At 54.9% G+C, this 23228-nt stretch overlaps 2 protein-coding genes across 3 annotated transcripts; one reads left to right on the top strand and one right to left on the bottom strand.

Annotated features, from left to right (window-relative positions):
- Positions 1 to 554: 554 nt before the first annotated feature.
- Positions 555 to 6223, top strand: TMEM184A (transmembrane protein 184A). The gene is made up of 8 exons (XM_074158501.1): positions 555 to 788; positions 1239 to 1404; positions 2295 to 2385; positions 2477 to 2552; positions 3151 to 3242; positions 3634 to 3803; positions 3903 to 4100; positions 4543 to 6223. The coding sequence occupies exons 1-8, from the start codon at positions 564 to 566 to the stop codon at positions 4791 to 4793; spliced, it is 1269 nt and encodes a 422-aa protein (XP_074014602.1). The 5' UTR covers positions 555 to 563; the 3' UTR covers positions 4794 to 6223.
- Positions 6224 to 12508: 6285 nt separating this feature from the next.
- MAFK (MAF bZIP transcription factor K) lies at positions 12509 to 18639 on the bottom strand. Of its 2 annotated transcripts, none has more exons than XM_074158351.1 (3): positions 18306 to 18639; positions 16117 to 16196; positions 12509 to 14605 (listed from the first exon to the last, which is right to left on the bottom strand). In XM_074158351.1, exons 2-3 carry the CDS (start codon positions 16150 to 16152, stop codon positions 14171 to 14173), a joined length of 471 nt encoding a protein of 156 aa, XP_074014452.1. In that variant the 5' UTR covers positions 16153 to 16196; positions 18306 to 18639; the 3' UTR covers positions 12509 to 14170. The 2 variants fall into 2 exon arrangements, with proteins under 2 accessions (XP_074014452.1, XP_074014453.1); XM_074158352.1 differs by lacking the exon at positions 18306 to 18639 and adding an exon at positions 17163 to 17382.
- Between the last annotated feature and the right edge of the window lie 4589 nt (positions 18640 to 23228).

Raw genomic sequence — 23228 nt, 5'->3', positions numbered from 1 at the left:
GAGGAAAGGAAGCAAATTTCCAGGGGGGGGAACTGCAGGGATCCCAGTGTTTTCTGGGCTCCCAAGGAGGATATGGGTGTCCTAGTGACTCTTGGTAAGGGGCTCGTTATTATCATGGGTGAAGGATGAGTTTGACCCTTAAGTCTGGTTCCTGGTGGAAAAGGGTCCTGAGCCACAAGCGTGATCTCACAGGGGCACAAGCGCAGGCAGGTCTTTCCCTTCCAAGCGGGATAGTGACCCCTGAGAAGACAAGAAGGAGCAAGGCTGGGAAGGAGAATCCTGTATTTTGGGGCACACAAGGTCCTTGTGCACCTCCTTGAAGGAAAGAGGGTCTGCTCTTGAATGACATTTGCATTTTCCCACTGGGAGAAGCAGCCCCAGTCATGGTGAACGGGGTGGTTTGGGTGAGGGACACCCTGCAAAAAGACCTGGGGAGAAGATAAACCTGACAGGAGGTTTGTCCACACTGTGTGGGCTGGGAAATCTTCTAGGACCTTCCCCTTCACCAGTTTACCTGGGTCCTGCCTTGCTGCACCACTCCCATTGCCTCTCCCTCCCTGCAGATGAGTAATGTCACACGTGCCTTGCCTTCTCCCGTGGCACCCGGAACCCCGGGGCCTGGCATGGTGGCCAGGCTGGCCTCAGCCCCGCCATCCCCAGCCCTAGTCCTGCTCACAGCCACCCACAATGACTCTGAGGATGGCCAGCAGCTTTTCCTGACCACGACAGCGGCGCAGGTCATCTCCGGCATCTTCGTGTGGTCGGCACTCATCGTCACCTTCCACCAGGTACAGGATGGAGCAGAGAAGGGGACTCAGTGCTGGGACTGATGCAAGGGCAAACCTATTGATTGCCCCCAAGTTCATTGCAAGTCACTCATCCCTGGATAAATATTTCCTCCTGTTGCTGCCTGGAGGGGATATCTCCACCGTCGGGAGCCTGGTGCTGGCAGCTGGGGAGGGTGGACTTTGCCCACGCGTTCCCTGGGTGGCTGCTGGAGCCGGGAGAGGCTGCAGGGCATGGTCACTGCCCAGAGGTGACACCCCGTGGGGTTTCTCGCCTGGGTCTGTGCCTTGGGGGTGTGTGCTGCTGGGTGCCTCAAAATGTGCTGCCGGTGGCCATGGTTTTGGGTGCTGCCTGGATCCCTGCTGCTGAAGGCAGCCCTGGGGCAAGCTGGTGTCTCTGGTTGCCCTCCTGTCCAGTGGTAGCCACAGCTCTGCACGCTGGGCACTTTGCAGATCTACACACACCTGAGGAATTACACCATCCCTAAGGAGCAGCGCTACATCATCCGCATCCTCTTCATCGTGCCTGTCTATGCCTTCGACTCCTGGCTCAGCCTCCTCCTCCTCGGCAGCCACCAGTACTACGTCTACTTCGACTCGGTGCGCGACTGCTATGAAGGTGAGCACGGCCTCTCCTCGGCAGGGAGGCTGATGGCAAAGCAGGGCTCTCTTCTCACCTGTGTCTCTGGGGTGTCCTAGATTGCACAAAGTGGCAAATCTCTCTCACTTCCCGCTCTTCCTCCATGCAGAGGTTTTCCCCTTCCTTCTCCATCAGCAGCAGGGATGGAGATAGATCGTCATCCCTGCAGGCTCAGCGGGACCCCAGCATCATGCTCCTGGGGAAAGAGGTTTTCTGGCTGCCTTTGGAGTTGAAATGCAGCTTCTTTAAAGGGGAAGGTGGACATACCTAAGAAAATGGGGAGTTGAGATGTTTTGAGGTGCAGGGGAAGCTCGTCAGGGTTGAGTTTGAGGTTGCTCTTCCACCTTGTTGCTCTCCCCCTGGGGAACAGAGGGGTGTGGGCATGTGTATTACTTTGGGTTTGGAGTATATGGAAAATAAGTGATGGGGATGTCCAAGAAAACTGTTCAGGACCTGTTCCTTGCTGGCCATCAGCCGCTTGGGCTGCCCCTTAGCGATTTTGAGGTCCTTCCCATGCAGATGGTCCCTGACCATTGCACTCCTGCCTGGGTGTGCATGGAGGCTGGCTCCACGGGCACTGCTGGGACGTCCAACTGCTGCCACGGGCACGCAGGGGCTGTGTGTGCGCGGAGGAGCTGCTGCCTCTGCAACAAACCCTGTCCACATGGTGCTGTGTGTCCGACTCTGCTTGGAAGTCAGATGGATTTGACCTGCTGCTCCTCTCGCTGGGCTCCCACCCACCAGTGTCCCAAATCCCGATGCGGTGCCGGGGTGGATAAGACACCTGAGCAGGAAGGAATGTGAAAAGGAGCAAACCCTCCCTGCGTCTCCATCAGCCCCGCTGACCCTGTCTGCCCTTGCCTTGCCAGCTTTCGTGATTTACAGCTTCCTGAGCCTGTGCTTCGAGTACCTCGGAGGGGAGAGCACCATCATGACAGAGATCCGAGGGAAGCCCATTGCGTAAGTCCCAGCGCACTGTGATTTCCTTGACCCTCCACCTGCTTTCCCCATCCGGCAGCCCCGACGCCATCTCCTCGGCTTCTGCTTCCAGGTCCAGCTGCTTTTACGGGACCTGCTGCCTTCAGGGCATGTCCTACTCCATCGGGTTCCTGCGCTTCTGCAAGCAGGTGGGTACCCAATGGGGCACATCGGCTCTGCTCTGAGGGCTCTCCGGCCAGCAGGTCCCTTCCCCACAGCCCTGCTGAGAGGGTTCTGCTTCCCCGCTCTCCTGAGATGCTCTTTTTGGTTTATTTTCCCTCCGAGGGAGGCAGCTCCCCCAGCTCGCTGGCACCTGGCCAGCAGCAGGGCTCTGAGCTCGCTGTCCTTGCCTCTGACTCACTGCTGAGTCAGGCTCTCCTCCCACTGCAGAGCTGAGATTGCCATCTCTGTCCAGTCCCAGGTTGGCCTGGACGGCTCTCTGACTCTCCAGGGCTGTGCTGCGGGCTGAATCCTGGCACCAGTCTGTCCCCAAGCCACCCGGTTCCCCCCCCCCCCTCCTCGGAGTGGCCACGCTGTCTTTCAGGAGCTGGCTTTTAGGAGCCCTGCTCCCTCCCTTCTGCAGACCTCCAGCTGGTTCATGTTTCACCCCGCCGTTGGTCACTCCTGTGATGGAGAATCTCTGCTCTATGTCACTGTCCCAGGAGGGGCCAGAGGTGGCAGGAACTGCAGGGAGGGCGGTGAGATGTCCCTGCTGCCCAGGGTGCACTGTGTCTCTCCCCTGTGCAGGCCACGCTGCAGTTCTGCATCGTGAAACCTCTCATGGCCATCGTCACCATCATCCTGCAGGCGTTTGGGAAGTACCACGACGGGGACTTCAAGTGAGGATGCTGGGTCGGGCTGGGGAGGGTGAAGGGGACAGGATGGGTGCCTGCTCCATCACAAGGGATGGGGTGCCCTGCCAGCCCCCCTGGGGAGCTGCTGCAGAGGTAGTGAGAGCACAGGGAGCCCAAAGGGAATGGAGACTCACTGCCCCCAGATAAAAAAGGGACAAAACTCCTGTGAGCCGTAACAAAAGAGGTCCAACCAGCTGAGTGTGGCCCCTCACTCCCCACTTTCTCCCTGCCTCTCCTTCCCCTCTTGGGCTGTGCTCTCCCCCCATGGCAAAGCCACACACTTCTCCCCCCGATTTCTTTCTCCCTTGCCTCCAGTTGCCCTCTCTTTGCTTCCCGCAGCCCAGGGCAGCAGCTCTCTCTCTCTCTCTCCCCGCAGCGTCCACAGCGGGTACCTCTACATCACCATCATCTACAACTTCTCCGTCAGCCTGGCCCTTTACGCCCTCTTCCTATTCTACTTTGCCACCATGGACCTGTTGCGCCCGTTTGAGCCGGTCCTCAAGTTCGTCACCATCAAGGCAGTCATCTTCCTCTCCTTCTGGCAAGGTGGGTCCCACCATGGATGCTCAGCGCATCTTCTCCCAAAGCCCCACCTGACCTGGGGACGCAGGACCAGAGCTGACCCCTCTCCCTTCCCCTGCACAGGGACCCTGCTTGCCATCCTGGAGAAATGTGGGGTAATCCCTGAAGTTCAGATCATTGATGGGAAGGAGGTGGGAGCTGGAACGGTGGCTGCTGGCTACCAGAACTTCATCATCTGCATTGAGATGTTCTTTGCTTCCATCGCCCTGCGCTATGCGTTCACCTGCCAGGTGTACAGAGAAAAGAAAGAAAACTCAACAGGTAGCTCTTTCTCTCTTCTTCCTTCCTTCCTTCATCAGTGAATAAGGAAAGAGGAGTATTATCAATAATATCAATACCTTATAACATTATCAATGGGATACTAAAAGCCACCAGAGGAGTTTCCTTCTCCTGTGCTCCATGAGCTCCGTCTCCCTCTTCCCTCGTGATGCCCACGAGCCACAGGGAGTGGAAAGGAAAAGAGACCTCGGTGTGGATGGGCAGAATTAGGGGATTGCGGTATTGTGGCACATGCTGCTGGGGAGGTTCCATCCTCTGAAACATGGAGCTGGGGTTGCCTTTCTCCTTGGTGCTCGCCACTGCGAGCCAACGTGGCTCACGATGAGGCCCTGATAATGAATTTGTAAGGAAAAGCATCACTCCAGCCTCGGAGCGCTTGGGCTCACGGACTGTCTGATGCCTCATCATCCTCCCTGTTTTTCAGCAAACCTCGCCCCGATGCAGAGCATCTCGAGCGGGCTGAAGGAGACCATAAGCCCCCAGGACATCGTGCAGGATGCGATCCACAACTTCTCGCCCGCGTACCAGCAGTACACCCAGCAGTCCATGCAGGAGGCAGAGCGCAAAGCGCCGGGGGAGAACGGGCACGTGGCCTCCAAGGTGGAGGGACCCAGCGGCAGAAAGAGCAAAAACATTGAGAAGAGAGTGCTGATCCCGTCGGACGAGGAGCTGTAGGAGACGTCGGAGGGGGGTCAGTGACACTGGAGAAGTTTAAACCCATGCAAATGGGAGCTGCCTCAAGACTGAGGCAACCTGGGCTCATCGGAGTATCAAAAAGCCAGGAACTCTACCCAAAAAGCCAGTCTCTGGAAGGGAAGATGCAATAACCCAGGGAAAGGTTAAATCAAATAGTGCCAGCTTCTGCTGTCCCATCTCTACTGGTGTCAGGGACTGGGCTGACTTTGTTCCTGTGACTGAGCAGCCCTGGGCTTTGCTGTCCCGCTGCCGGTGTCTCGATGCTGGTGTCCCACTGTGGTGCCCACACCAGGGGACACCAGGGCGGGAGGGGAGCTGGGCTGCAGGATGGACCAGCCACCCTCACCCTCCTCTTACCTCCAAGCAGCGCTGAGGCCTGAGAGAAATGCTTTTCTCAGCACAGTTCTGCTCTAGTTTCTCCCAATTTGAGTGAAAAAAAGTGATCTTGGAGGGCCCCGTGGAGAAAACCAGCCCAGGAAGGTGACTTCGCTTCACCTCAAAACCTGGTAATGGTTGAAAGACGTCATTCCTTATTTTTACTTCTTCTCCCCTCTCCTCCTCTCAGAGAAGCCTACGGAGTTGTGCAGAAGACCTTTACCGGGGAGGAAGAGTAAGTCATCCTCTTCTCCCTCCAGATGGGGATGCAGCTGGCTGAGAACCTCCCCGGGGAGCAGCAGTGAGGTCCCACTCGGGGCGAACGCGGGGTCTCGCAGCTGCGTTTCTGAGAGCTGCCGGTGACAGAAGCACTTGTTTATGTCTAAACCGACTTATCTCTGAACGGATCAGAAGTTAAAAGGGATTCCAGCTTCCTTATCGGGGTCCTTATTAGGGAACCAGACCGTGACTGGTGGTGGTAGGAATGCGCTTATTGGGAACTGTCTGTTCCTCCCAACCCCTCACTATTTACCAGCCCTGGACTTTGTCCGACCTGGGGGAAGACAGGCGGAAGCTGAGCCACCCCCTGATGACGGTGGTGGGGATGGAGAGGCTCTGGGGGCTCCGGGAAGGACCGCTGCCGGGGGAGGATTCCGCACGGAGGGATTTTTCCCGTATCAGTGATGGAGAGCGTGCATCCTGCTGTTAATCTTCCTCTGGTTTGTTTTTTTTTTCCCTCCAATTTTTAGTCCAATTTCTATTCCCCCGTTCCTTGGGAACTTACTTAGGCACCGGCCGGGCTGGTTTTTGGGGGTGGGAGCTGGGTAGTGAAAGGACGAGGGCAAGTCTACAGCCTCAGATTTGCAGTCGCGTGGCAAACAAACCGATGGGAAAGGCTTAGAGCCATTTCACACACACCTCCTAGCGGTTTTTGGTATTATTTTTTTTCCCTGCTCTTAAGCTGCAAAATGTAAATCACAAGATGAAATTATTTTATTTATGAATTTTTTTTCTAATAAACAGCAATTTCTACCAGGGAGTGAGCAAGCGTTTTCACTTAGCTCAGCAAGCGAAGCCCACGATCTGCCTGTTCCTGCTCAAATGCTGATGCTCTTAAGCTCAACGTCCTCCCTGCCCCTCGATGCTGGCCCAGCAGAAATACCTGCACACGCAGCAGCCTGCACAGCTTGGCATTCCCACGGGATTTGCGCTCATCTTTTTCACTCCACAAAGAGTGAGTGAGAGTGTGTGTGTGTGTGTGTGTGTCCCGTCCCCTCTCCTTGCACCGCACCTCTTCCAACCCTCACCTCTGCCGTGGATGCAGCAGTTCAGAGCTGCTGGAACCACGTTAGCCGAGCTGAGCTGGTTGTGGCTGGGATAGAGACTCCAATGGCAACAAGACAACCCCTATTTATTATTATTGGAGAAACCTTATCATGCTGGAAGCCTGGACTCCACACGAGGTGCCTATAGCTAAGCCAGTCTTACAAGTCATAGAATGACAGAGGTGGAAGGGACCTTAAAGACCATCTAGTTGAAACCCCCCCTGCCATGGGCAGGGATAAGTCCCTCTGCTCCGAAGCGCCGCTGCTCATACCTGCTGAGCTGCCACTTTTCCTGCAATGAGGTCCATAAACAGGAGCCACATGCTCTGCGCATCCTGGCATCCACCCAGGAGCCTCGGGGCTCAGGGAGGAGGACGGTTGGCTTCGTAACGCGGCCAGGACATCTCTCAGCTGAACATCTTGGTCTTCTCCATCCCTCCGAGATAGAGCCGGCCACAGCTGCGGGAACAGAGGCTGCTCGGGCTCCCGGGGTGAGGACAGACGGCAAAGGTGACGGTGGCACATCTGCTGGCGCGCTGATGGCTGCTGAGCTAAAGACTCGCACAAGAACGCAGCGAGAAACGTAGTTGTACTTCGTTGCACAAACAATCGACTCCGGTGCGTTAACGGGCTGCGTCCATTGCTCTTACCAGCAGGTGCAATTCCCACCGCAGACAGCAACGCTTCCCTATTTATGTCAAGCCCCCATTACTGTATTATATGTAAAATGGGTCTTTCTTGCAAACAAAACAAGGGAGGGGGGGGACAGGAAAAAAAAAAAAAAAATCAGCTGTGAGTCATCCCAGCCAGCAGTGTGACACCAGCCCCGAGGAGCCGTGCTGGGCTGGACACCAGCTGGCAGCAGCGGGACCCCCTCGGCCTCCCGGTCCTCCTTTTTTCTTGGAGATGGGGAATAGAGGCAGGAGCTCGTAGCTCCGGCTGGGCACCGGCCGTCACGGACCTCAGGGCTGTCAAAGGGAGAACAGAAATACCAGCGGTGGCGGAGGCCGAGCGTGTTTTCCCTCTGGACGCGGTGCCGTGCTCCTCGGTTAATGCCTCTCCCTCCACCTTCTCCACCAAGGACGCCGGGAAAGCTGGCAGCCAGCACAGGGGTGACCTCCACGGGAGCCCGGCTGTGCCTGGAGCCACGCCAGCAGGCAGCTCGGGAGGAACAGGCTTTTCTCCCTGCCAGCAGCAGGCTCTGGTGGTCGGCAGATTTGTTTTCCAGTTGTCGGTCGTCCTCGGGCTTTCCCCCCCAGGGACAAGGGCTGGGGCTATGGAGTCTCCCAGTGCTTTTGGGGCTTGGAGCGGGCAGGTTTGCCACCCGCTGGTGCCGGGGACACATCCTTGCAGGACTCTTGATCAGGGAGTAGAGCCACAGGACAAGGGGGAACAGTTTTAAACTGAAAGAGGGGAGATTGAGATGAGATATTGGGAAGAAGTTCTTTGCTGTGAGGGCGGTGAGACCCTGGCCCAGGTTGCCCAGAGAAGCTGTGGCTGCCCCATCCCTGGAGGGGTTCAAGGCCAGGTTGGAGGGGGCTTGGAGCAACCTGGTCTGGTGGGAGGTGTCCCTGCCCAGGGCAGGGGGTGGCACTGGATGGTCTTTAAGGTCCCTTCCAACCCAAACCATTCTGTGATCGTGCCATCGCACCCCCAAGAGCTGGAGATGACCACAGTCCCTATGAGCAGAGGGGAAGGATGGTGGCCACGAGCACTGCAGCAGAACCACACGTCTGCTCCCTCGCAGCATCCAGAGAGACTTGTTTTTAGGGTGTCAGCACCCACGGGCGAGTCCCTGGGGCAAGACTTTCTGCAGCCCTCTTCACTGAAACCCTTCTCCCCCCAGCTCCAGACTTTCTCCTCCCCTAAGCATGGGGAAGGTCGAGTTTCCTTTCATTGCTGGACCATTCCTGATGCCCTTTTCCTCCTGAACCAATGCTCCTCCATCCCTCCGATGGACACGACTGGCCCACCTCCCTCTCCATCACCACCAGCTCCTCCCTGCCGTCTCTCCAGGCAGGAGCTGAAGCAGACGAGGGTGATTTTTCTCACTCAGCCCAGCACCTGCAACCGCCCCCCAGGGCTTCACCCACGTCCCTGCTCCACCAAGCCTGCCTGGCCCCACCTCTGGCACCTAATGACCATCCATTACCTGCTGACACACAAAGCCTTTTCAGCCCTGCTTCGCTCTGCTTTGACCGTATATAATCCTACCTCTAATTCCAACGTGGGCCAACGCACCCAGCCGCCTCCACCCTATTGCCTCAGCCCAGCTCAAGCCAAGCGTTCTCCTCCTTCAGAAAATGGACCACCTGGAATAGGGGATTCAAGCCAACGTGGCCCCTAGGAGCTCACGGGCATAAGGTCCCACCTCTTCAAAGCCCAAACGGGGGAAAACCAGAAAGATGAAATATTGAGGTAAGGGGTAAAAGCAGTTTATTCACAAGCTGTCACATAGGGAAAGTGGTGAAGGGGATACTTCCCAGCCCAAAGGAGAGGGGAGCGGGTGTCCCCAGCACCGTGACCCCAGCACGGGGGCTCCAAGCCCAGGGTGGCATCTGTGCTACCAGAAACACCCACCGATGACACACAAAGGCACATCCTGGGGTGGGAGAAGAGATAGACATGGTCCAAGCATGGAATCTACCCGACAAACAGCTTGGATTAGAGCTATTTATCCCTTGCGCGTGTTCCAAACAGAGCGTGGAAGCACCACAGCAAGGCTGGGAGATGGCTCAGATGCTCGTGAAAGCCCAAGAAGGCTCCACGCTTCGCCCTCACCCAGCCTTGTCCCCCAAAAACCCCATGGCTCACCGGCACGGCACCGCCGACGGGCACCACAACCCCGGAAAAGGCTCCACTGGAGATCAATTCAAGCTCCAAAATGCTGACCATAGACCAGGGCAAGTCTGAAACCAGAAAATGCTTTATTGGAAAGGTACAAAAAAACCAGTCACTGCAGCTAAATTTACAGCAATAAATTACGTTGTGGCTGTCAAGAGAAAGTAATGGACACATACACAGGGCTATTCGCCTTACAAACAGGAATCCACATCGCTTGGTATATCAATAATTTATTTTATAATAAAAAAGCAGCACAAAAATAAATATTGAAATGAAATTACTGAGTAACCACAGAGGATAGAATGAGCTGGTGATAAAAAAAAAAAAACAAACAACTTAAAACAGAAGACTTCTATCATTAAAAAAAATGAAAGCAAGTATCCACCATCTACGGAAACACCCCAGCAGACTGAAATACAGACGAAGGAAAACAAATCCACATTACAAAAGTTTTTCATTTTTGTTTTGTTTCTTTTTTTTTTTTTTTTTTAAATAAAAACAATCATGACAATGAAGTTTAAATGATTCGAGAGAGAAAAAAAAAAAAAAAATAAAAATTAAAAATGCCACCTTCTCCTCCTCCTCCCCGGGTCTGAGCCGTCCGGTGGCCTGACTCCTGTGGCATCGCGCCCGGCCCTGCCACAGCTCGTCCCCTCCCCGGGGCCGCGGTGTCACCCCGGTCTCCTCCGGCAGCCGTGGAGCTGGGCAAGAGCAGAGACGCTGGCTTCAAAGGGGTCTGGAGCTGCCCTGGAGGGAAAGGTTCCCCACTCCCAACAGAGAGCACAGCAAACGGGTCTACAACAACAGAGATGTCCCCCCGCCATGTCCCTACCCTGATGCTTTTCCCCCTTTTTCTCCTGCCTCCTGTCCAGCCCCGCGGTTCCCACCTCACACGCTGCGGATGGGGAGCGACCAAAGCAAGGCCAGACCCCGGGGAGAGGATCCTGGCACTCAAATCCAGAGCCCCCCCCCCAGCTCCTCAGCGGGGCTGGGATGGGGGGGTGACATACAAATTAAGAGGGGGAGAGAAGGGGGAGAGAAGGGGGAGCCCCAGCATCCGAACTACAGCAGCGGCGAGAGGAGGGAGAGGAACGGCCGCGGGGATGCTGTGGGCAGCAGCCGGCTCCCCGCGCGGTGCTCGCCCCCCGGGTGTCAGGCTGGCAAGGGCAGGACGGAAAAAAAAAACAAAAAAAAAGTAAAAAAAAAAAAAAATCAAAAAAATAAACAAAACAAAACAAAAAAACCCAACAGAACCGAACCCCAGAGGAATGCAATGCGACAACCCCAAGCTGGAGGGCCCTCCAGGGTGGAGGAGCTGGGTCTCCAACGCGGTTCAACAGCTTTCGGGTCATTCCTCCCTCCACGTTACCTTGCGATTCTGATCCCTCTGTGGAAGTTTAGCCAGGACATTTCATTCCCCTCCAGGTCACCACCCAGGGAGCCCTGGACTGGCAATTTCTTTTAATAAAGATTTACAGTATCAAACTTGGAAAAAAAATTATTATTTTTTTTTTTTTTTTTACGAAAAATCTGTACGATAAAATGTATATAATTATATATTTATATATATATTTCTCTCTCTTTAAATATTTCCACGTGGTCCTTATGGATATCCAATATGGATTACCTACCATGGCTATGGTATCAACAGCTTTAACAACACCCAGGCCTCTTGTTCTTTTATCGAGTGACCAGAAATTTAAGTGCCTACCAGCACTAAACTAAGCAATCACTTGGACAAGCCTTTGGCACCCTTCCAAGAACTGGAAAAAAAAAAAATAAAAATAAAAATATATATATATATATAGAAATACTTGGCCGCAAGGGAAGTGCCACGTAAAGATATGTTTCTCAACTCATTCCAACAGCAAGAAGACCCCACGGAACAAAGTTCGACCTCCGTCCCCCTCGGTGCAACCGGTCTGGTTTTTTTCCCCGGCGGGGCTGGGGGGGGTCAAGGGCAGCCAGAGGGTGTCCCTGTCTAGCCAGGAATGTTATGGAGCTCTGGAGCTGTTTTAAAGACTGGAAGCATTTGGGCATTTTCAAGTCAACTGGCCTTTTTCGTTAAAAGTTTTCATTTAAAGCCCCAACAGTGCCAGGAGTCTCCATTTTGCCTGTTTTCGGAGGCACCTGTAAGGTCTGGGAAAGTTTCCAATGTTTGTGAGCTGGAGAACATGAGAGGACCGGGAAATGACAGTAACATCTTTCTCTTCCTCAGCTTCTGCTGTGGGAGTCAATAACTGGTACTGATACACAGGACATCGATCTGCCCCTTGGAGATGGGGAAGGAGTGGAGGAGAAATGAGGTAACGCTAAGTGTCATCCCAACTCTACGGGTTGGGAATGAAAAAAAAAAAAAAAAAAAAAAAAAAAGAGAAAAATCACTTGAAGGAAACTCCCTGCTCCCCTCCGTAAGGTGCGGGATCCGGCAGGGGGGGAACGAGCCTCCGGGAAGCGTTTCACTTACACCCTTTCTGGCTCAGTAAGGTCACGGATGTCGATGTCGAGGACTGAACGAGAACCAAGTCTGAGGTTTCTCTTTTCATTAACCTATTTCACAAAGGAACCCTCCTGGGAAATCCAGAGACTCCGATGACAAGGTGAAAAAAAAAAAAAAAAAAAAAAAAAGGAAAAAAAAAAAGAAAAAGGCAAGCTAACGACTTCTTCCAAAGACAAGTAGGGCTTCGCTAAATTTCTACAAACTCACTGCCCCTCACGGCAAGACAAAACCTCAAACAACAACTGATACTGGGTGTCAGATGCCAGTTCACTGTCCCCTTCGCAACAACGGTGGCACTTGATCAATTCTCTTTCAGTTCAAAACACTCGTGAATTCTCCGCGATCTCTGCCTTCTGTTCTGGAGCCCAAACAGCCTCTAAGCTCTTCCCCTCATCTTAAACCTCAGCAATCTCACGCTCTTCTCACCTGCGTGACAGCAGGCACCGGCCATTCCACAAGTCTCTGACCTGCCCTGCAAAACTCACAGTCCCTTTTCTTTCCTACTTCAAAAAGAGAACAACAAAAAAAAAAAAAAAAAAACCAACAACAAAACACACAAACACCAACATAGCTATTTTTTTTTCTTTTTTTTTTTTTTGTTTTGGTTTTTTTGGGGTTTTTTTTGAGTTTTTTGTGGTTTTTTTTTTTTTACAGTGACCTGGAACCATTCGTCTTTTCAGCGCTGCTGCGCGACAGCAGGATCCCTCTCCTTTCGGCTTCCCACCTCCTGCCCATCGCCAGAAATCCCTCTCTCAAACCCTTGCTCAGAGCCATAAGAACGACTTCGCTATCCCAATTTTTTTTCCGTCCCCTATACACACCCCCGCACCCCAATTTTCCATCCTGCCCATTGGGATTGTTCACCCATCCCCAAGAGAAAGCATCCAAGGTTCGGGGTGACATTCACACAGGTTGCCTGAACGCCGAGGGTTGTTCACTGCACTCTTTGGATCCCAACTTCAGCGCCTGACGGGCGATGGGGAGGAAAAGCCTCCTCCAGCTCCCATCCGACCTCCCCGTAGCCCTTCTCTGGTCATCAAAGACTGGTGAGCCCAGCTCTCCAGCTGGGATGGTTCACTGCTAACCCTACCCATGCTTTTGTCAAAGGGGAGGCTCTGTAGCTTCTCCCCTCCCGTCGGAACGCTCTCGCCCTCTCGTTACTCTTCAGTGCTTCAAAAACATCTTTCCCCAAATAACTCTGCACAAACCCCTTTCTCGTAGCGCTGATCCCAGCAGAACCGTCCCACCTTCTCGCGGCCAGTTCTGCCTCCACCTGGTAACACTCGCAGCATTTTCCCTCCTCCTCATCCTCATCCTCATCTCCCCTCCAACACACAGCTCTTCACAGCGTTTACTGCACCTCCTTCCCTTAAGCTTCAGGGAATCCACCAAAAAAAAAATAAAATAATTAAAAAAAAAATAAAAATAAAGCCGCTACTTCAAGACCACGGATCATTTGGAAGAAATAAAACTGCATAAATATACCCAATTCACAGGCACACCTTAGGGAAGGAGCTATCGGGAAACTTGGGCTTGGAATAAAGGAGGCTGCAATGTAGTTTTTATAGGCCACACAGGTAATGGGGCATATTAAAATATGTAAAATATATATTTTTCCATATTTTAACAGCATGGATTGAAAACAAAAGGTTATTCCTAACGGGTGTGGTCAGACCCAAGCATTAAGTCTCCATCGTCCTCCCGCTCCCATCCACTCACAGCAGGATGAAATCTAATCCAAAAAGCCTGTATCCCTGCCCTCGGAATATCAGATGGAAGCGGGGAAGGCAGGGAAGACCCTTCTTCCAGGGAGTAGGATGCCACTAAGGAAACTCTTTTCTGTTTTTTTTTCCCCATACATTCATCTCACATGATGACTTCTACGGTCCATCTGTTTCCCGGCTCTTGAGCATCATTCACGAAGACTCCGGAGGCTCCTCAGGTTGTCTTCTCCCAGCGGGAAAGCTGCCCACGGCTGGGAGGGGTTCGGGGAGGCAGGGGGGAAGGAGGAAGCAGATCTTGCGATTGGTACTGCGTACAGAGCTCAAATCCCGGGCACGAGAGGTCGATGGAGCCCCCGAGTCCAGACAGAAGCAGCCAGTTAAGTTCCCTTTGTAGGTTTGGGGTTTGGTTGGTTTTTTATCTTTTCTTTTCTTTTCTTTTTTTTTTTCCCCCTATTTTTTGCACTTTTGGAAGAGAATCGTTAAAATGCCAATTCTTGACGTGACCAAGGACTCCGGAACAACGCATAAAGAGCCTTATCCCCCTCCCCTCCGAAAGGCTGCTAGTTCCCCCCACGCACACCGAGGGCACTAGGAGGCTGCTGAGAATGGCACAGAACTGGACGAGATTTCGGCCGATTTCACGATGGTGATGACACTGGTGGTGGCAACTTTGGTGGGGGTGATGGGCCCTCGCGCCACAGTACGAGCAAAGGTCTGGAGTGCTTCGTACTTGGAGCGCAAGGCGTCCAGCTCTAGCTTCATGCTGCTGTTTTCTCTGGCCAGCTTCTCCACCTCCTGCTGCAGCTCGACCCGCTGCCTCTCCAGCTCCTCTTTCTGAGTCACCCGCTTGATGCGGCAGCTGGCAGCGTAGCCCCGGTTCTTCAGCGTGCGCCTCCGCTGCTTCAGACGGATGACCTCCTCTTTGGTGAGACCCCTCAGGTGCTGGTTCAGCTCCCGTACGGACATTGACACGAGTTCATCATCACTCAGCACTGGGGCATTCTCTCCCGACTCCTCCTTTACCTGCAAACACCAACAGCACAGGGGTAGCAGTAACCCTTACGTGGAGGGACGGCGGGGACAGAGCAGAGATGGGCCACCCCTCAGCACCGTGACGCTGGAAAACACCCCAAAAGCAGTGCGGAGGGCACACGCTCCACTAAAACACCAGGGAAAAACATAGCAGAGATCCGAGCACTGCTGTCTTCTGGGTTTGGGTAACCCTCTTAAGTCAGAGAGAGCAGTGAGTCTTCCTCACTGGTAGGTCCCAGTCCAACTGTTGGTCTGGGAGGGGTTGGTTCACCCAGCGTGAACCAAACAATAAGATTTTCTCCCGACTCCTCCTTTACCTGCAAATACCAACAGCACAGGGGTAGCAGCAACCCTTATGCAGAGGGATGGTGGGGACAAAGGAAAGAAAAGGGCCACCCCTCAGCATCACGATGCTGGAAAACACCCCAAAAGCAGTGCAGAGGGCACACGCTCCACTAAAACACCGGGGAAAAATATAGCAGAGATCCGAGCGCTGCTGTCCTCTGGGTTTGGGTAACCCTCTGAAGTCAGAGAGAGCAGAGAGTCTTCCTCACCCAGCATGAACCAAAACGTAAGATTTTTAAGGAGATAAATGTAAAGCAAAGCAGACCGAAGCTCTTTGCATTCCTTCGGCAGGACGCGGAATTCCTACTGCATGCTGAAGGTGACACCTTTTCCCAGCTTTATGCTGGGACACCAGCGCAGCACCTCAAAAGCAGAACAGCCACTTGTACGCAGCGTTTAATTCAGCATTTTGTGGCTTTTCACTGAAGACTGCTCATCCCAGCAGTGAACTAAACCCACCCTGCTTGGCTTCGAGGAGCACAGCCCAATTTTGTTTCCCTGGTGCACAGGCCAGACTCTGAAGTTACACGAGAGAGACACCAAGGCTTTGTGCCTTTTTCTCAGGCAGCTTTGTTCCCACAATTATTTTCAGAACCATACAATCATTCAGGTTGGAAAAGGCCTTCAAGATCCAGGGCAGAACCTTTAAGCCATCATCCTTTCGTCTCTTCAGAGACTGTGGGACACCTGGAATGAAGAGCTAGGACACTGGAAAGGCAATGTGTGCACAACCCATGGGCAGACCATCACCAAGCCGGTGTGTCCGAGGCGTTCACAGTCTCACGGATCTGAGAGGCACCAGCTCAACACCTCCTTTCCCCAGTGCCTCCCAGTCCTGAGAGAAGTACATCATCGACAGGCCTGGGAGAGCTGGTTTCAGGATGCTGCCAATACCTGCTGTCGTCAAAAGTCTCTTAGATAGCAACTGGGACACACCACCCTCCAACCCCATCCCAGAGACTTTAGACTTCTTTTTGGGTATTGCCGGTATTCTTCATCCCTAACCCTTCCTGTAGATAGTGGGAAATCGTATAGATACCCATTTGTACAAGTCTCTGGGAATGAAAAAGAGCAGTCACGTACGACCGACGCCGCACGGGTCTGCGACAGCCTCCCCCTGCCCCCCAGCATCGCCCCGTCCTTCCCTTCTTCCCTACCTTTAATGCCTTGTTCGGTTTGGGATTAGTCGTCATAACCTGAGCACAGTCTTCCGGACAAAACCGCTCAGAAATTGCAACTGGCAAAACAAAACAAGATTTTCAGGTTAGAGCCATCTCAGAGATGAAGGTAAGAAGACGATACCCAACACACGGCCCAAACCCCCAACTCAACCACCATTAAAAGAAATAACCCCAAAAGAAAAAAAACCCCGGGGTGGATTCAGAGACCAGTTTACCCCAATCCAGATACAAGAAAGAGAAACTTGTGTTGACAAGCGCCTTGCGTTTTAACGCTGAAGACCTCATGTTTTGCTATTAACGAACACCGAGATGAAGCCGGGAGGACGGGGGCAGGGAGGGGGGAAAGGCCACCAGCTCCCATCTGTAATTAGCAGTTGGGCTAATCACCATCCACCGCCCTGCAATATGCCGTCCCCTCTCACGGGGAGCGCAGAGCGCGGCCTCCCAGGCCCAGTCGCTCGCTCACCCCCCTCCGGAGGAATCCCAGACGCTCGGAACGACCTATTAAAGACTGAATGAAGAGTTACCTCCGCTCATAAAAGGCACCGGGAAGCCACAAGACAACAACTCCCTTCATTCTTATTTTGCTTATTATTAACCCGGCTCCAAATTGAATCAGCAACCCAGAAAGAAGCCGCCTGGTTCGTAACCTGCTTTCAGAGCCGTCCCCACCCAAAGGAGACGCTACCAGAAAACCCAGAAAACAAGAGAAACAAAAGCCCCCCCCCCCCCCCCCCAATAACAAAGCAAGGCAGGAGTTTGCCTCTCCCAAGGCACCAAGACTCTTGCTGCCCCATCCTCTCGGCCCCGGGGGCTGCCAGAGCTGACCTGCCCCATATTTCTCGTGTCTGACCGACAGAGACCATCCCCTGGCAAGACGCTGCCCTTCACGCTCACCTCCACCGGCGGCTACACCCCTGCAGTCGGGGCCCGGCAGAAAACCCACCTTTGCCCACATCTCCACCCGAAACCCCTTCCTCACCCCGCGGCGATGGCAGCAGGGTGGTCCGTCGGGTACCTACCGCCGGAGAGGCGACAGCAGCCGTGCCACCATCACAGCCTCTGCCTGTCGCTCCCCCAAACGGGGAGGGTGCGAGGTGCTGGTGTGTGTGTGTGTGTGTGTGTGTGTGTGTGTGTCCCCCTCCCCGAAGCAGGGCGGCTTCCAGGGCTGGTCACAGCCAGCGGCACCGCAGAGAGCCCAGCCTGGATGGAGGGAGTCCTCGCCCTCCCTTCTCTCCCCCCACCCTCCAGCCCAGCCCAAACCCTCCCCATTTCCACGTCTGCATCGTGTCACACATCCTAATCATTCATGAAAAATCCAGCCAAAGCATCCCAAGCATGATTCCCTTCTGATAGTTGCCATGGTGACCTTGGGAAAGTAGCCAACCCGGAGACAGTCGCCATGGAAACAGAGAAGCCCAAAAGCAATAATGACTTCAGGTCATGTCTGTGCAAAGACATCACGAGGTCGTCGGAGAGTAAACAAACTCATTCATATCTGCAACCGGGGGGCGGCGGGATGCGGGGGGGTTGGGGAGGGGTGTAAAGGTGGGGTGCGGGGACCAGCGGGGGCCGTGTGGGTGAAGGTGCTGGCTCAGCCCGCGCTGCTGTCACTTGAATTTGATCAGTCGAGACGCCTCATCGTCACACGACTTACGTAAAAATCAAGACGAAGAGCACGGTGGTGGTGGTAGGGGGAGGGGGTGGAAAATAAAATAATCCCGTAAGTGCAAAGCTGTGAGATAGTATCCTAGATATTAGGGAGCGTATTTAGGTGCCTCCTCTATTTTTAAGCCCGAGACAGCACAGCTCTCCATGTCTGGAGGAGGGACAAGGACAGCCACACAGCGCACAAGCCAAGATGCTCCGTGATGAATGGACCACTTACAGCAACTGGTGTGCGCTGCGTTTTCTAGAGCATCACCGCGTCCTTCCCTCCTCCTCCTCCTCCTCCTCCTCCAGCACCCAACCCCACCCCAGGCTGCCTCCTCGCCGGAACAGACTGGGCGGCGGGGGGGGGACGACACATCCCAGTCCCGTGCCGTCCCCTCGGAGGGACGGGGACGAGCCTGACCTCCCGCTGCCCACGCTGCGTGTTTTTGCAGCGGGGCTGACCGCAGGCGGGAGGCTCTCGAGACCCCCCCCCATCCGCCGCCCACCCCTACCTCCAAGCCGGAGGGTGCAGACGTAGGTGCTACCATGGAGGAAGAGGAAGGAAAAAGCTCCTCATCCCGGAGAGCCGAGGAGAGCGGAGACGCTGCCAGTGCGTAAAGGAAAGGGCCGGCAGCCCCCTCCCTGCAGAGAGCGGGCCGCAGGCAGTTGGTGCCATAGTTATGCAGTGAGTCACCAGCTGTTTACAGAGTTTGCGAGCTCACATTCCCACAGCATCAGAAAACTCTTCCTTCCCTTCGGCATCCCCCCTCCCTGCCCCGGCCCTACAAGGGAAGGGGCACGGTGCTGCCGTCCCGTCCCATCCCGTCCCGTCCCGCCGCCGCCACCGGAAAAGGAAAGCCAAAACGGAGGGGGAGGCCGGCGAGCGGCCCCGTCACACCCACCCCTTACACACAGAAAAAAAAAAAAAAAAAAGCAAAAAAAAAAAAAAAAAGCCTTTTGATCCTCACCCAGCGCCTCTTCAAAGCGCCTTTCGACGCCAGCCGATGGAAAAACTGAACAGGGCCGCTTGGCCGCGCCGGAGATGGAAAGAAATGTAAAACATCACGGCAAACAAGAGGCGAGGGGTGAGGTTGCCGCTGACGGGGGTCGGCGTGTGGGCTCGCTCGCCACCCCAGCAATGTTCCACGGGACGAAACCCCTCCCGGTCACCTGCTGCTCTGTGTCACCAAAGCAGCATCTCCTTTCCCCGCATGCCCCTCCGGGGACAGCACAGGAGCCCTGGAGCTCGATACGGGGTCTCGTGCCACACGCCTGGCTCCCCCCGCACCCCAAAGTACCCCGGATGGGCCAGCATCCCTCTGAGATGGGCCGGGACCCCTCCAAGACAGGCTGGGATCCCTCCTATGGAACAAGGAGCGATGTGCCAGAGCCACCGCTGGCACAGAGATGAGCGAGGAGGTTCAGGACACCACCAGGAACGGCTGCGATGCCGGGTCCTCTTCAAAACAAGGGTGGGAGATGGGGGTCCGCCCCGACCCCGAGGGCAGGATTTGGTAGAACAAATAGAAACGCTCAAACAAGCCCAATTCTGGCACCCAGACACCATTCCCGGGGTGAGTCTTATCTCCGCACCAGGTGAACCCAAAGGTGTGGTCCAGGCTCCGCTCGAAACCGATACGGCAGCGCCCACAGCCCTCACCAACAGCCCTCCTCGGGCTCCGCTTCCACCTCCCCACCTACAAAATCCTCCCCATCGGGACTATTCGGCCTCCAATCGGGGTGGCATCTCCCACAGTCAGAAGGCAAAACCCCGGGACAAAAGTCACCAACCCTCCCGCAAACGTGCCACCTCCAGCAGCGTCCCCCGACCATGCCGCGCCGGGGGTCTTCTGGGACCCCGCCTGCCATTTGATTACTAGCACCCTTTTTAGTCTTTACCCTATTCCTGCCCTTCTTTCCTTAATTGCGTTTGCTGCATCACGTCTAAAATTAGGAGCTCAGCTTTTTGGAACAAGGACCGCATTACGCGGCTGCTCTGCAAGCTGTGTAACGCGCTTCGAACGCTACACAAATAAAGCGGGGAGTAGTAACACACCAACGGTAAGGGGCAAAGGCTTCTCCAGAGCAGCTCCCGGATTTAAGGCGAGTGTTTTGACCGTAGCTTACATAAAGAACCCTTGTAATTCCGCAATAAAGTTACCCATTGACAGCCTTGCCAACGCCCTCGCCCTCTCTCAGGCGGCTCTCGCGCCCCTTGCAACATCCTCCCCCCAAAAAAAACCTGGAGGTCTCCAGCTGACATCCCAAGCCCCACGCTCTCGGCTCGGACCATCCAGAGATCCCCCAGCTCCTTGGCTTCGAGATGGGAAGGCGGCGGAAAGCCCGGCTCGGGCAGAGGTAGGATGGAGCTTTCCACACAAGGCTTGCAATTAAGAAAGAAAAACACGCCAGAATGAGATTTCAGACTTTCCACGCTACAGGGCTTTCGAAGCCCATTACGCGGTAAGGAATTACTATAAAGTCTCCGCCGACACCCGAACTCAAATTTTAAAACTCCTTCTACACTGAAAGACAACCCCGGCCAGAACACGAGCGCCTGGCAGAGGGCCCCGCTGGTGTTTCGCTTCCATCCTCAGACACGTACAGCAGAGTGAAAACACGCAACCCCTCACCTTCAGCCAGGCCCGCGACAGCTTCCAGAGGGTAGAAAAACAAGCGGAAGGTTCAAGCAGCGACGGGGATCTCCGCCATCGACTCCCAACTCAGCACCGACAGTTACGCGGGGAATACTCTACTCATTCCCAAAGGCGGAGATCTCATTCCCAGGCAGCCGTTTTTAACAAAGTCACCCAAATTCCTCCTTTATCCGTGAGTTATTCCCGGCTCCCGAGCTCCAGCCAGACCTACCAAGGGTAACATCGGAGCTGACAGGTGAACTACGGATGCTTCAATCCTCGCTGCTCGGAGGCAGGAGGCGGATTCCCGGCACGCTGCGGCGTGGCAGGCAGAGCACCATCCCTCTCCTCCATCATTCAAAAAGCCATTCTCCTGCCCTGCCAATCTTCACACCTCCCGGAAGGCAGAGTGACGCTTGTCACTCATTCGCAACGGGAGCGGGGAGGGCCGGGCCGAGGGTGTGAATCAGGGAGTAGAAGCATATGCGAGGCAAGAGATTTGACATGAAGAGAGAGAAGACACAAGGAGGGGGTGAGTCACTGTTTACTGTTCTAGAGGAGCTCCACGCAGCCCTCGCCCAGCTGGCCAGCTTTCCATTTCCCTTATGGATCGGAACCAGCATCCAGCAGCAAAGGGGAGACTCGGGAACCTTCAGAGAGCATTCGAGAGCTGCCAGGACACGGCTCTCTGAGGCGCTCTCTGGGGAAGCCTGGACACGGATCAGACGGTCTTCAGTGGTTTGGTAAACAACCTCCTCAGATGCTGCAGAGAGCCTGCGGTCAGGGAGCAGGGGATACGGAGCACCAGGAGGGGAACGCTCGCGTGTCACCTCGGGAACTTCACCCGGGAGGTGGCCGAAGGGGAAAGGTATGCGGCAGCCAGCCCCGGTAGTGACAAGCGTACAGCACTTTTTCCACCACGCACTCATAAAAGGCGGTGACGGAGCTACACCAGAATTACACCTCAGCATCACCAGCCCGGAGACGCGTCTCCCCCGGCCAGCCAAGCCGAGCCACCCAGCGACAGCAAACAACTTGCTCGGACGGACAGACGGATCCTGGGGCAGAGCCGGGGATTCCTACCCTGGCTGCTCCTCACCCCACCTGCCAGCCAGCGAGCGGGACATCACCACCGACTGCTAACGATGGAACAGAACGGCAGGGTCCCCCAATATCCTGCAATACCACAAAGCCGGGGCGGGGTGGGGGGGTCCGTCACACAACCTGTCCCTCCGCCCCGGAGCTCAGTGGCCAGAAAAATCCCTCTCATTACTACCTTTCCCCCGTCCCCCAACCCCTTCCCGGTTCTCGTGTGGATGGCCAGGGAGCGCTGCATCGCTCCGAGCTCGTCTCACGCTCGGGAGACCCTGCCCGAGTTTGAAGGTGGCCTGAAACAACAGCTCAGAGAGAAAGTGGAAACCGCCCGGCTCATCTCCACGGGGTGGCTGAGCCTGAAACTTCCCGATAATTGAAAGTGCGAGCGGCGCTCAAGCATTTCACAGCTGGATGTTTCCAAAACCCATCGGCGAGCGAGCTTATCCCACAAACCCCGACTGCCGCGGGGGCCGGCGCTCCCAGCTGGCCTTTCCCCGCTTCCCAAACATCTCCCACAGCTAGAGATCTTCAATACCAAGCTCGGCAGCACATTCCACGCCATTAATCATCTCCCAACGCTGATGGAAATAAGAGTCTATCAGGCTGATATGTCATTATTTTGTCCCCACGATCCGCCCCCCCCCCCCCCCCCCTTCCCCCGGCTTCCAGGAGGGCACGCAGCGGTTCCGAACTCCTTCCCCACAACAGATTGCCCAGAGGGGCGCCGAAAGGAGATAAAACATGACAAAGCACACTGTCCTTGACCGGCGAGATTAAAAACAAAAAACAACAAAACCAGACCACTGTTTCTGGTTCAAAACCACTCGCCAAGCAGGGCGGGAGCCCGGCGTAACGCGGCCGGGGACGTTTAACCCGGCTCAAGGTGCAAAGCCCCGACAAGCTCGGAGCGGGGTGTCCCGACGGCGGAGAGTCACCGTGTGGTCCCGTCCCCCCGTTCCCCCCCCAAGAACAACCTCCCGCAACCTTGAGGCGGCGGCCCCGTTGTATCCGGACGATGGTCCGGCACCTCCGGCAGGTCGGAGGAGAGGGAACTCCGGGCGCCGTGCGGCCCTTCGTCTTGCCATTGGGCAACGGCGGCGTCCATCAGCTCTAGGAAGTGACTTGCACGAGGAAGGCGCTTCTCCAACGGCGGCGGCGGACGCACACGGAAGGGGAGAGAGGGAAAAGCGGAGGAAACGCGCGCGTAACCCCGTTTTCAAGCAGGGAGGAAAACCAAAAAAAAAAACCAAAAAAAAGAACAATAATAGAAATCACAAGGTAAATTCGCTTAAAAAAAAAAAAAACCAACCCCAAAAAAACCCCAACCAACCCCAAAACCCTGAAGGCGTCGGGGTTGAGCTTCTCGAGAGACAGGGCTTATAAAGAGTGAAAGTGCAAGGAAAAATGGAAAAAAATAAGAAAAAAGGCTGGGGGGGGGAACCACTTTCACCGGCTCCGCCATCCCAGGACCAAACTGGGGACGTGGGGGGGGTGAAATTAAGGCTTTCCCGCCCCCCCCCCCCAACCTTTTCTGTAACAACTTGGCCCAAAGGAGGAAAGTCTTGGGGGGGGTTCGGGGGGGGGGGGAAGGCGGGGGGGAGAGTTCCAAATTGGAGCCCTGGTGGCCTGATTTTCGGCGGAACCTGTGAAATGATTCCCGCGAGGGAGGAAGAGGGGGGAGGAAGGTCTTTTTCCGACAGACCC

Source organism: Numenius arquata, chromosome 14, assembly GCF_964106895.1.
Source record: "Numenius arquata chromosome 14, bNumArq3.hap1.1, whole genome shotgun sequence".
Classification (NCBI taxonomy): Eukaryota; Metazoa; Chordata; class Aves; order Charadriiformes; family Scolopacidae; genus Numenius; species Numenius arquata.
The sequence above is the reverse complement of the archived record's forward strand: the minus strand, read 5'-3'. Positions and strand labels throughout refer to the sequence as shown.